This window comes from Acromyrmex echinatior, chromosome 7 (genome assembly GCF_024713525.1).
Source record: "Acromyrmex echinatior isolate Ae372 chromosome 7, ASM2471352v2, whole genome shotgun sequence".
Taxonomy (NCBI): domain Eukaryota; kingdom Metazoa; phylum Arthropoda; class Insecta; order Hymenoptera; family Formicidae; genus Acromyrmex; species Acromyrmex echinatior.
The window spans coordinates 8,657,576-8,670,374 of NC_141858.1; the positions used below are offsets into that span (position 1 = coordinate 8,657,576).

The 12,799-nt window shown below is 27.1% G+C and overlaps 1 protein-coding gene across 1 annotated transcript; it reads right to left on the reverse strand.

Moving 5' to 3' along the window:
- Positions 1-939: 939 nt before the first annotated feature.
- Positions 940-3,363, reverse strand: Cchl (Cytochrome c heme lyase). Its single transcript, XM_011065648.2, has 4 exons — positions 3,202-3,363; positions 2,522-2,751; positions 1,766-2,124; positions 940-1,410 (listed from the first exon to the last, which is right to left on the reverse strand). The coding sequence occupies exons 2-4, from the start codon at positions 2,741-2,743 to the stop codon at positions 1,173-1,175; spliced, it is 819 nt and encodes a 272-aa protein (XP_011063950.1). The 5' UTR covers positions 2,744-2,751; positions 3,202-3,363; the 3' UTR covers positions 940-1,172.
- Between the last annotated feature and the right edge of the window lie 9,436 nt (positions 3,364-12,799).

Consider the following 12,799-nt stretch of genomic DNA (forward strand, 5'->3'; position numbering starts at 1 on the left):
TGCAGTTGAGTAATATGTATAGTTAAGATATGAATAGTTTAATACTTTCTCATAAAAAAAATTTATTGAAATATTGAGGTACTTCACACCCAGAAAAGTCAAAAGTCTCCGACCCTGGCTCCGGATCAAGTAGCGTTATATTGGTAAGCGAAATTTGCGTTAATTTAAAACGCATATTTCATAATATTTATTCTTATCGAAAGTATATTGCGCGAATAATTGGCAAAGTGATAATGATATTATGAGTGTTGCGGATATCTATACCTTGAAATGCGCAAGCCTGTTCTGAACAATTAAAAAATGTTTTGATACCGAAAAATGTCAATAAATTCGGGGAATATTTCAAAATTCTGATTAAAATTAGAAGTTTGATATTTTTCCTTTTCTACATGAAAAATTCTACTACACGAAAAGTATTCTACATGAATAATCAAAGAAAGGGATGTATGATTATGAAAATGTAAATATTTATGTACAATTTAAGTTTGCCTAACTGCCAGATCACAGTTTACGTGTTATTATTCGAATCGAATACTAAAACTTAAATTAAAACATATTCGCATATAAAAATTTGAAAAAGCAAAATTGTAAATGTATCAATTGTAAATATTATAAGATATATATATATATACACACACACACACACACACACACACACACACACACACAAAATACACACACGCACACAATTCTTTTACTTAATCTTTGAATACTTAGTATTAAGACCTAAGTAGAGAATATTCGATCTTAATATTTGGCAGTAAGTTCAAATTATTTGTAGCTTTATAAAATCATTTCCAGTGATTACTTAACACTGCAGATAAATTGTAATAAATTTATATATAATAAAAAAGGTATGTACTTTTTTCATTATACATAAATTTATAAATATATTTGTAAATATATTATATATAAAATTTATTATCAAGTATGAATATATACTTTTTAATTCGCTTTAATTTGATGTTACTTTGGAAACTAAATATACATAAGTATTGTAAATTTGTATTTATGATACTTATATATATATAACTAATATGTACATAAATTATATGTATCGTAATTTTTGTTTCACGCAATAAATAATGTGCTGCATAACTATCATAAGGCATTAATTATCAATTTAGTAAAAATTTTTCGAACTGTTTTTTTTATTAATACTAATTTTTAAATTAATGCACTGTGGCAGTAGACACTGATTCATCGTTGGATTGGTATTTCCAACGCCACCATGCTACTTTCATCCGATCCCAGATATTATCCCACGAATCCATTGCGGGTCTCACATCGAGTAACGCAAACGTATACTTCTCGTTAACTTTTCCACCATCGTAATAGTCGATAATGTATCTTACGTTTTTTCCACAACGATCTATGATCCAATCATGTCGATCAAATGGTAATTCATACCTGAAAGTATGATATATTTAATGTAGCATTGTAAAGACTATGTAACGACTCAACTTTGCTGGCTTCTTTGATCTATCTGACTCAAAATATAACTTTTTTTTTAACATTTTATTTAAAAAATTTCTCTAGTATTTGATGACTTCATTTATTAATATATCTTTTTTCTGAAATGAAAATTTTCTATTTTTTATAATTTTTTAATCATATCGACCAAAATGATATGATCACACACATATACAATATATATATATATATATATACATATATATATATATATACACATACATAAATATATATATTTGAATAGATCAGCAGGTTACAATTTTTAGAATCAAGATTATAAAGATCAACGTACCCCATCCAATAGCGAATACGCGCACGTGGAGAATATTTGGATGCTTTTCCTCCAAAACTACGCAGCTTGGGATTGCCACACTCTCGCGCGTGAAGGGCTTCCCATTTAAGAACCTCTTGCCATGCCTGTTCGTTATTGGCATTGTGAATTTTTATTATGTCGTCCATATCTTTCTGGGAAATATCATCATTTTTCCATCGCCATCCTTTTCTCAACATAGCATTCCAGAACATTTGTTGAGAAGGATATACCCAAAATTCTCCTTCCTCTCCAGTTGCTTTAGGTATCGACGAAACTTGTCTACTGGTTGGTAAAGGAAATGGTTGGTCTGGAGCAGGTTGTTGATTTGCTGGTGGCATCTGTAATTATATTTATTTACATATGAATAAAATAGCGAATTCAACGAATTTGCATTACATTAGTGCATATTAAAAGATCCTTATATGATCCTTATATAAATCAACAAAGTTAAATATAAAAGCATAAATATTTTATACAATCAAATACTCGATAATAATATTGCCACATAATTAAACTAAATATATATATATATATATACATAATTTTGTTGTTACAATTGTTATATTACTTGTAGTATTATATTATTAGTTGTTGCTATCGTATTAGATACTTTATATAAACTTTTATGTACTAATAATTCAATATAGTGCAAATGACTGACTCATCAAAAGAGTCAGTATGTAATTAGTTAAACGTTTCATTCATTGACTGCTAACAAAATTTTGCAATACATACCATATTTAATGGATTTATTTCACTTTCGTCCATTTTATCTATTGGGCATTCACTAGTGTAGTTTATAGTATTAAATTGATCAGATTTGTGCATGGGACATTCCAGTGGTGGTTTCATCTGTTTCTCTATCATCTCATGAGAATTTGGTTTTGTGATTTGTTGAGGTAGTGGTGCTATCACATCAGCCGCTGATACAGATGCTGCGGTAAGAGTGTTACCCATAATTTTTTCTTGAAATGAAAAAGAAGAGATACAGATATCTTCAAGGCGTATAGAAAAAAGAAAAACCATAAAGTGTAACGTAATAACTAATGACACAGAAGATAAATTAACCAAAACATTTTTTGTTGCTAATTGAACGAATTTCTGCGAAATAATCTTAAAACTAAAAAAGATTATGTAACAATCTAAAATTTCTGATATTAAACAGAACATCAAGGTATTTATGAAAAGAATACATCTACGAAGTATGACGAGGCATTCTTTGCAAATTCTGTTAGAATTAGTAGAAGTTTTCAGTGATCTTTCCTTCTTTCAGACTCGTTAAGTATAGCTCCTAACGTTTTGTTCATTCCTTATTTTGCACCTCGCAGTTTCATTTATATTATTATGCAATTCATGATGAAAAAAGAAATAAAAAAATTAACGCGTGAAAGATGGAAGTCGAAGAATTAAAATACCTAAATTTCTCGAGCTATTCCACCTAAAGAGTCCTAAAACAAATGCAAACGAACAACTTCAGTAATTAATGGTATATAGGTGATGGCAGGTTAAAAATAGCAGACCACTATGTCCGATGTCCATGACGGCAATCATGGTAGAAGAGGTGTGTTCAATTCATTTTCTACTGGGAAAACTGGTGCAACACTAGCGCCGTGTTAGGTTTAATACATTAAAACTTTACTGCACTAGTGTAGAGAACCTACAATCAGAGTGACTATACGGGTATCACTTGTGATTGGTCCGTCATATGTTTTAAATTTATTTTTTAATTTTATATCTCTCTTTTTTTCTTTAATTATTTTATTATATTTCGCTAAAATCATATTGCATTATGATTCGCGAAATACAATAAAATAATTAACAATTACATTGCATTGCATTTAATATTATCTTTTATTGTAATACTTTAATAACACAATAATTATTTACAATACAATGTAAAATAAAAAATGTTCGAAATGTGTAAGAATTATATTATAGGAGCACAATTAACAAAATTTAGTAATGAGGTATTATACGAAAATGTCGAAAATACATACGATAACACAAATTTTCTAAACCAATGTTTAATGAAGTATTGATTAATGTGGAATGAAAATACTAACAACAATTAGATCGTACTTACCATTAATTATTAACTTGCGATTATATTATAAAACTTATTAATATCGTGATAAAAAGTCATTAATATATTTACGACAAGACTTTCATCGCATTTAAGATAATTATCCCGATAATTTGATCACATCAAAGTCCCTCCACGTTGTGATAAGGTTAGTATCCGATACAAAGAAGAAAAAAATCTTCGTAGAAAAGCGAACTTGATGTATTCTGATTCCACGTCAAATTCATAAGATCCATTCGCAAAAAAAAGTTAAGCAATCCGTCAAACACCAGCGGTCTTATTACAGAAGGATGTGAATTCCAAATCTTTCAGACCACTTATGATAGAAATAATTTTGGTAGCATCTTAATTACATTTTTATTGCATTTTTAATATAATATCAAAATTTGCGAGGAAATTATATGTTCTACCACACATTACTATAAATCATCTCTTATTAAAAATAAAAAGATAAAATGATTTCCTTATGGAATGGTGATTACGAAGGAATATATTTAATAGTAATAAAATACATGCATTATTGTAATTTTTTATATGTATGAATACAAAAGTATCTCGGGTACCAACTGTTTGAGATAAATCGAACTTGATAATAACGAGATTTTAAAGAACTAAGTATGCTTTCTGAAAAATTTGTTATTATATAATATATAAAATTTAACAATCTTTTTTTTTCTGCATTTTCCCAAAATTTTAATTATTAATACCTCGCTAATATAAAGGTATCCATTCGACTTATCTCGAATTTGTTGTATCCACACATTTTTAATTAAATTCATGTAATCACGATATCATTAATAAAAGAACATAAGGTATTTTGATAAAAAAATTATCTAAATCGACAAAAATCAAAACTTGTTAAATATAATCTCGTAATATATCTGCATGTATTTTATCATAGAAAAGTTTATAATATACATATAAATTAATAATTAACAATATTCTGGAACGGTGGGATGTCTCCAATACCTAAAAATAATTTCAAAATAACATTTAAAAAATTAACTATATACATTCGTAATCATATTTTTTTGTTAGAGCAATCATCGAAAAATAAGCAAATTATTTGCATAAAGCTTAAATTTATTTACTTAACAATTTGGATTTAAAAAAATAATCATTATATGTATATCCATACATTAATTATATAATATTAAATTCGTATTGTTATTAAGATATGGTACTATTACTAACATTATTATTACTAGTGGGAGAACATTTAATAAAACAAAAAAAGCGACGAAAATTGTATGTTAAAGTATACTACTAAATTAATTTCGTAACTTGATTTTAAAATATATAGCATATAATTGTCTGACTCATTGACAAAATTATTACTTCCAGTGCAAGACGAGAAAACTTGGGATTAATTTCGATTCTGTACAAGAACTTCCAACAAGATACCAAACTAGACTTTGCGAATGGACTTTACAGAAAGCGACGAGGAATAAGTCTTCGTATGATATTGTAAAAATAATTTCGACTTTCTATCGGTACATATCACGCATTCACTGCATCAACATAGCATCCACTTGATGCGAGGGACAGCGATGAGATTTTCGTACATAATAAATTAATCATTAACATTTGTAATTTTTTAATGTTAAAAATATAAATGTAAAAAACAAACAAGAAGTTAATATTTAACCTATATTACTTCAGTCAAAGCTCGAATCTTTACTGACTTATTTAATAAATTAAATAGACGAAAAATTGACGATTATTTTAAACATCAAATTTTTAATTAAAAGTATTTTAATTAAAGTCACTTAAAATTATTAATGACTTTTTCATATTTACAATAAAATCCAAATTAAAAAAAATTTTAATTAAACATCTATCAAATTAATAAACAATTTTTGTTATCATATGGTTCGTCGATTTCGTGTAACTTACATCAATAAAGCAACAATAAATTTGATTTACTACGACAAGATAAATGTTATCTGTATGGAATAGATGTATTTAATATGAATATATAAACATTCCAATAAATGTATAATTTAAATTAGTAATTATTGCGGAAATTACAAAAATAAACATGATGACATTTACCTGGACATAGTTCACATAAATTTTATATTACGTATGTAATATTATTATACATACATTTATTTATGATAAAATTAATTACAATATTAATGCGTATACATACTTCGTATAAGTATAGAATTTTATAAGATATTAAGTTTAATTTCAGGGGAGTTGAAAATTCAATGAAATTTAAAATTATATATAATATATAATCATAAAATTAAAATTATATATAATATATAATCATATTTGATAATTGGATTGTTGACAATTAAATAAAATTTAAGATTAATTAAAAATTTTATTTAATTTTTAAATTATCAAGTACGTACACATGATGTCTATGTATCCTTATCTACATATTATATAATTTATTAGTTAGATTTATTATATAATATTTTTTTAGTTTAATTATATTTATTTTTTAAAATAAAATTTAATTATCCGCTCGCGAAATCTATTTAAGTGTCATTTTATTTATAATAATTTAATTTTTCAATTTATCTACATTCATTGTCTTTACCTATACAGTCCCTACCTATCCATATACTTGTCCTACCTATCCGTATTTTCATTTATTCGTGCCTATTCGCGTATCCTATCTCTGTTCATATATTTCTACTTCCTACATTACTTCATTAACGTGTAACACCGCGAATATAATACGTTAATGATTGTGTTCAGCAGAGAGCAGCTTTGCAAATGTTGTAAAATTCTTCAATACGATTGGTTCTTGCTTTAAGTTTTAATGAATTTAAATGAATTAATGATATTAAATCAAATTTTACAATAATTGCAAAACTGCTTTCTTTGCTAATATCTAACCATGTCCTATCGTGTACTGATAAATTCAGAGAGATTACCTAATTGCGATCGTATTAAATAAATGAGCAATAAATGATAATAATTAAAATAGACTTTTAATTTTTAAAGTACAAAAAATTAATAAATAACAAAGCTAATGAGAGCCATTGCGGATAATGAAGTGCAACTAGAATTTGTAGATTAAAAAACCTACAAAACTTGCGCTTCATTATCTGCACTAGCTCTCATTAGCCCTGTTATTTGTTAGTTATTGTATTTTAAATCAACAATATAAGAACTCGCAATTTGCGAGTAAGTTGCCCTCCCGAATATTCAGAATTTATTTTTATATATATATGTCTTTCAAAAAATTAGATTGGTGTTACACACCCACTTCGTTCAGATCTTCGTCTTTTTTCTGGCCAATATTCTGGCTTAATATGCCAGAGATCGACAGCAAGGAGAAATATTCCTTTTTGCTGCCGACTAAAAGCGACTAAATTTTACGCCTTTAACACGAACGCGTCGCGAAGGGGCCACCATATTAATCAAATTGATTAAATATTAATTATCAATAATAATAATTTTATTAATACATGTGTGTGAATAAATTTATTCTTTATTCGTGTCTAAACTAAAAATATAAATATTTGACTAAAAATAAATCTAAAAATAAATTTAAAAAAATCTCTATGAGGGATATTTTCAACATTTTGATTTTATAAATCTCAAATATTGTGAAAAATTAGATCAAATTTCTTAATATAAATTTTACACAATATAAACAACAAAACTTCAAATTAAATATAAATCGGAAATTACTAAATCGATTACTATCCCATAAAATTTAAGGCCCATGTACGTATTCTTAACGATTCGAACGATTCGTTGCTGAATCTCATCTCAAAACATGCAGAGAGATAAGAAATTCAGATAAATGATGTAAGATCCAAAAGGGAGATAATTTTCCCTTACATTGATAAATATCGTATATCGTTTATGTTTTAAATTAATTCTGCATAATTTATTATTTCAAAATTAAGTATTTCAAAAGATGCAAAATTCCGAACGCGATTTTTTAAAATAATTATAAGATAAAATTCTTTTATTTCTTGACACAATGAACCTATACTGGATCTTACATCATGTTACTATTTTGACTGGTATAAAATCCAGTTACTACATATGGATAAGTTATAAAAGTTTAGGCTAAAGTAAGTGCAATTTAGGTAAATTATAGTAACAATTAATAATCATAAAATATTTTTTATAATAAAAGCGAAGTTAATAAATTATACAACAAATGCGCTACATTAAAATATCTGTTATTTCACTAGTAACAAGTATACAAATAATAAATGTGAAGCAATACAAAGAATATCTTTGAAAACAGTATGTTATATACATATATGTGTATGTATATAATTTTTTTCTGCACCAACTTAAATAAAATTTAATCCTGAATGAATATTTGAAAATAGGATAGATAGAAAGAATAATAAAACTATACTTATTTATATTATAATATCTATAGACAAAAAAACAATTTCATTTCTCTAATTTCATTCTCTAATTACTTTTTATATACATATATTCTTTATATTTTTTAATTTAATGTATTTCATTTATTTAAAAAATACTTTATTAATTTTTGTTTTTACTTCCAAGTGACCATTAAGACGTAATAGACAAGGTGTTTGATAATTCTGTTGACAACGCTCGTAGGCACAGCAAACTAAACTGAGTCGAAAAGTCTTGTATCATTTTGCAATTTTTACAATAATTAACAAGATATTAATAATCGCTCAATATTGGTTTTCAATAAATTTTTACTCACAAGATATTAATTATTAAATAGGCGAACATAGATCTTCAATTTCGGCACTATTTAATAATTAATATCTTGTTACTATTGCGATGATCTATTGATCGCACTAACAATTTTACAGAAAAACAGCAAAAATTGTTTGTTTTCTTCTCATAGAGCTCTAAGATTTTTTTCAAAATTTTTTTTTCATTGGCAAGTATTTTTACCAACATGTGAGGAAATACGATATTAAAAAATTCTGAAAAAAAATTTTAGAACTTTATAAGTAGAAAATTAACAATTTTTGCCGAAATTGAAGATCAATATTCGCCACTATTTAATAATTAATATCTTGTTACTATTGCGAAAATTATAAAATGGTAGAGGACTTTTCGATTCAGTTTAGTCCACTCTACCTGCCCACGAGCGTTATCAGTACAATTATCAAACTGTATATATTTTAATGTAAAACATATTTAAAAAACCGATTACATAGAATCAACTTTTATGATATTTTTAAGATTGAATTATTTTGTATCAATTGAATTGAATTACATACAACTGAGATTAAATTACTTATATTATTATTTTATATTTATATATATATATTAGGTGTTGGAATTAATTCGTAGCGTTTTACAAGTGATGGGAAGTACTTTCATTAATGTATTTTTTAATGCTCATGTGAAATAAATAACATTCTTTCCAACACCTAATATATATATATATATACACACATATATAAAATATATTTGTGTTAACATATGAATTTAGAAACAAAATTTGAGCCTTTAACATTGTAATTTTCTTGAATGAAATAATAAGTTCTACTTTATTATTTTAGTTAAATTAATGAGAGATTGAATAAGAACAATGGCGAAAGATTATTAAAAATAACTTAAACTGAGTGTAATATGATATTATAAATTTTACAGTGCATGTACAATAAAATAAGAAGAAGCATCCAGGATTAAATTTATCCTAATCTGTTCTAATTTATCCACTTTAAGGTAACGGATGCATGGAATGCTACATATACATTTACAAAAAATATACAGGTATATTTTTATTAAATTGATGCATATATGCATCTGTAGATATATTAATAAAATCATCACGCATCCGTTACCTCAACAAAAACATCAATTCATCACTCACCAATTTGATGCGCAACAGCGGAGTTTCATCTGCATCGTCGCTACGATGATTCTGTAAAAAAAGAATATAAAATCTAAATTAAAACAAAGCAAAAAATCAAGTAATATTTAAAAAAATATTTAGTAAACGTAATTCTCTTGAAAATAATCACATAATTTTTAAAATATTTTTACAAGCATCGAATTTTTTAATTTACCATTCACTTACATATTTATAAAAATAATTATATACTCGAAAAAATATATTATATATATTAATAGACATTACATATATAATTATATATTATATATAAACATTTTTTATATATGAAACATTTTTTCCCGGGCATTTTCTAAAAAAAATCTTAAAAATACATAGATATTTATAAAATTTCAAAATAATTTTAAGATAATTCTTTTTTTTCTAATTATTACTTTTAAATCATTGTAAAATAAAGATTCTGATCATTGCGAATAAAAAAAAGATATTGATTTTACAATAGCAAAAAAGATATTTACCGCAAGGTTGCTCCGCCGGTGCCCGATGCCTCTCCCAGACCTCCTCCTAAAGTTGGGATTGACACATCCTCTCGCACTGGACACTCGCGAAAAACACTCGCGAATAATGGACTATAATCGCGCGCGGACTATAACTTGAGTCCGATTACTTGAACGACACTCCCGAACAAACGCGCGACGCGACGAACCGGCTGCGGTTCGTTCATTTTCAAATAAAGCGGCGACGAGGGTACGTTAGCTTCCCCGTTGGATTTTTATACGAAGAGAACGATTTTATTCAATATCTAAAAATTTATTTAGATATATCATTCAGATCCGAAAATTTTTAGATTTGAGAAAAACCGTTCTTTTCATATAAATATCCTCTGAGTACTGAGCCCTCCCACCACGTCAAGGTGTACCCGTGAGAGGGAAGATAATCTGAAAAATGTAATAGCTATTATCTATATTACTATGCAACCGGTTAACTTTTACAAACGAATATCAAACACACGTCTGCAATTCGTTATCGTTGCGAAATAAATTTAGAGCTAAAAGGATTGAATCTTTTATTTATAGATGATGTCTGTAAGATATGATTAAAGTCAATGAAATGGGCTGTTTGATAAAAAAGAGAAATGTTTCTTTTATTATATCGACAATAATAGTTTCAAAGAATTGCGTTTAATTTTTAAATGGTTCGTATAACGGAAGGTGCACAAAAACAAAAAAATAATTAAATTATTAAATTATATTAATTCTGAAAGCAGGAATTGCGTTATTTGCATGAGAGTATTATTCAATTATCATTAACGTTGCTTTTTTTATAACTCGTGCGATACCGTTCATACAGACAAATGCGGCCGTGTCGCGTGCCGCTCTTCTTCACATTTCTTTTTGAAACATATAATAATCGCAAAAAATGCTAGATATATAATAAGAAATGTTGTATTTTATGAATGTTCACGTAATACGATTACTAGAATGATTATTCATAAGGTACAACGTTTCGTATTATATTTAGCATTCTTCGCGATAAGATTTTAAAAAAATAATGTGAAATAACCGCACGCGACACGATTACCTATTTCTAAGAATCTCAGTAAGGGACCGCGCAGTAACTACGCGTAAACGTAAACATGACGCGCCGCTCCGTGCCACCCCGTACCATCCTCAACACAAGGTCGCGCCAACCGTCTAACTGCCGAAATAAAACGAATATTACGAATAAGTAAAATAATATATTCTTCCCATTTTTAATGTTCTTCGATTAATAAAACGATTATTTCTAGTTTTAACGGCGCGAATAAAATCATAATTATATTGCGATATCATAATTATATTGCGATATACCGAGGAACATATTTGACGATTATTTTCGACAATTTTTCGTATCAATTACAACGTAATGCTGACAAAAGGCAAGAAGTAAAAAGAGATTCTTATTAGCGTGGTCTTCCTTACATAATTGCTCACGTGAAATAATTTTAACATCCCAATATTATATCTCAATTTTAGAATAATAGCATGCATCTAACAATAAGAATCTCATTTTTATTGTGAAATATTTAAAATATTCATGAACTGCGTATGTGAGTAATGAATCTTGGAAATAAAGGGAAAAAGTGCATACAACCTATAATCCTTTTCAATCCTTAATATACTCCTTAGTTTTAGGCAACCTTATGTAATTCGCGTTCGTAGATATTGCTGTTAATTAATGCGACACGCGGAGCGACTCGAAAACACGTCCGTCTCCCACCGAGATCGCCTAGCGAATGCCGAAATGACGATCGACCACCGCACCTTGCCCCCCTACGCCTTCGCTCCGCGTCCCACCGCTTTTCGTCGCCAGTGAGCCCCTTCCCCTACCGAGCTTTTCGCCGATGTTTTTAGATTACACTCAACTATCGCGTATTCAAACGACGAAAAATATTCAACGATTTATTCAATTATATTTTTCATATTTTACATGATTTTGACAAACGGATATCGCCGTACATTTCGCGTTTTAATTGTGGCATCTCGGGCACAATCCTATATTATCTGCATGTTCTTTTAAAAACGTAATTAGTAATTATTCGCGTGAGGGTATTCCAACATTATGTCTGAATTTTCATTGTTCTTTTTAATAATTCATTCTTAAATAAAAATTGATAATCTATTCTATATACACATGTTCTTTATATATAAAGATAAACGCAAAAAATCTTAATAGCGTGAAACAATTTGTGCTAAATACAATTTGGTTAAAAGTATTAAATATCTTGTTAATCGTTATTTAATTTTTCAGTTAATAAATTAATTTAAAACGCTACTTTTACTGCAAATTATTCTGTGTTTCAGAAATTCTTTAAACGTGCGTATAATAAAATATAAAATAGGTTCCGGAAACTTATTTAAAATATTAAATAAAAAATAAGTCAGAAATGTAGTTATTTAAAATAATAAATACTAAATTTCTCTTTTAAGTTTTTAATTTAAAATATATACTTTAATTTTCATCGCTTTTACAAGTATGTAAAAATTATTGAACGATTTTTACGTATATTTTGGCAACTTTAAAAAGAATTTGTAAAGTTGTATATTTATAACAAATTCTACATTGTTGTAACTACAGTTAACAAAATGAGAAAAATGTACTTTTTCAG

What these genes read in the sequence shown, in the direction of transcription:
- Cchl (XM_011065648.2), bottom strand. Translation starts at nt 2,743, where the DNA reads ATGGGTAACACTCTTACCGCAGCATCTGTATCAGCGGCTGATGTGATA. An exon ending in AAATAAATCCATTAAATATG is followed by an intron (nt 2,125 to 2,521) that starts GTATGTATTGCA and finishes ATATAATTACAG; the next exon opens with ATGCCACCAGCAAATCAACA. An exon ending in CGTATTCGCTATTGGATGGG is followed by an intron (nt 1,411 to 1,765) that starts GTACGTTGATCT and finishes TCATACTTTCAG; the next exon opens with GTATGAATTACCATTTGATC.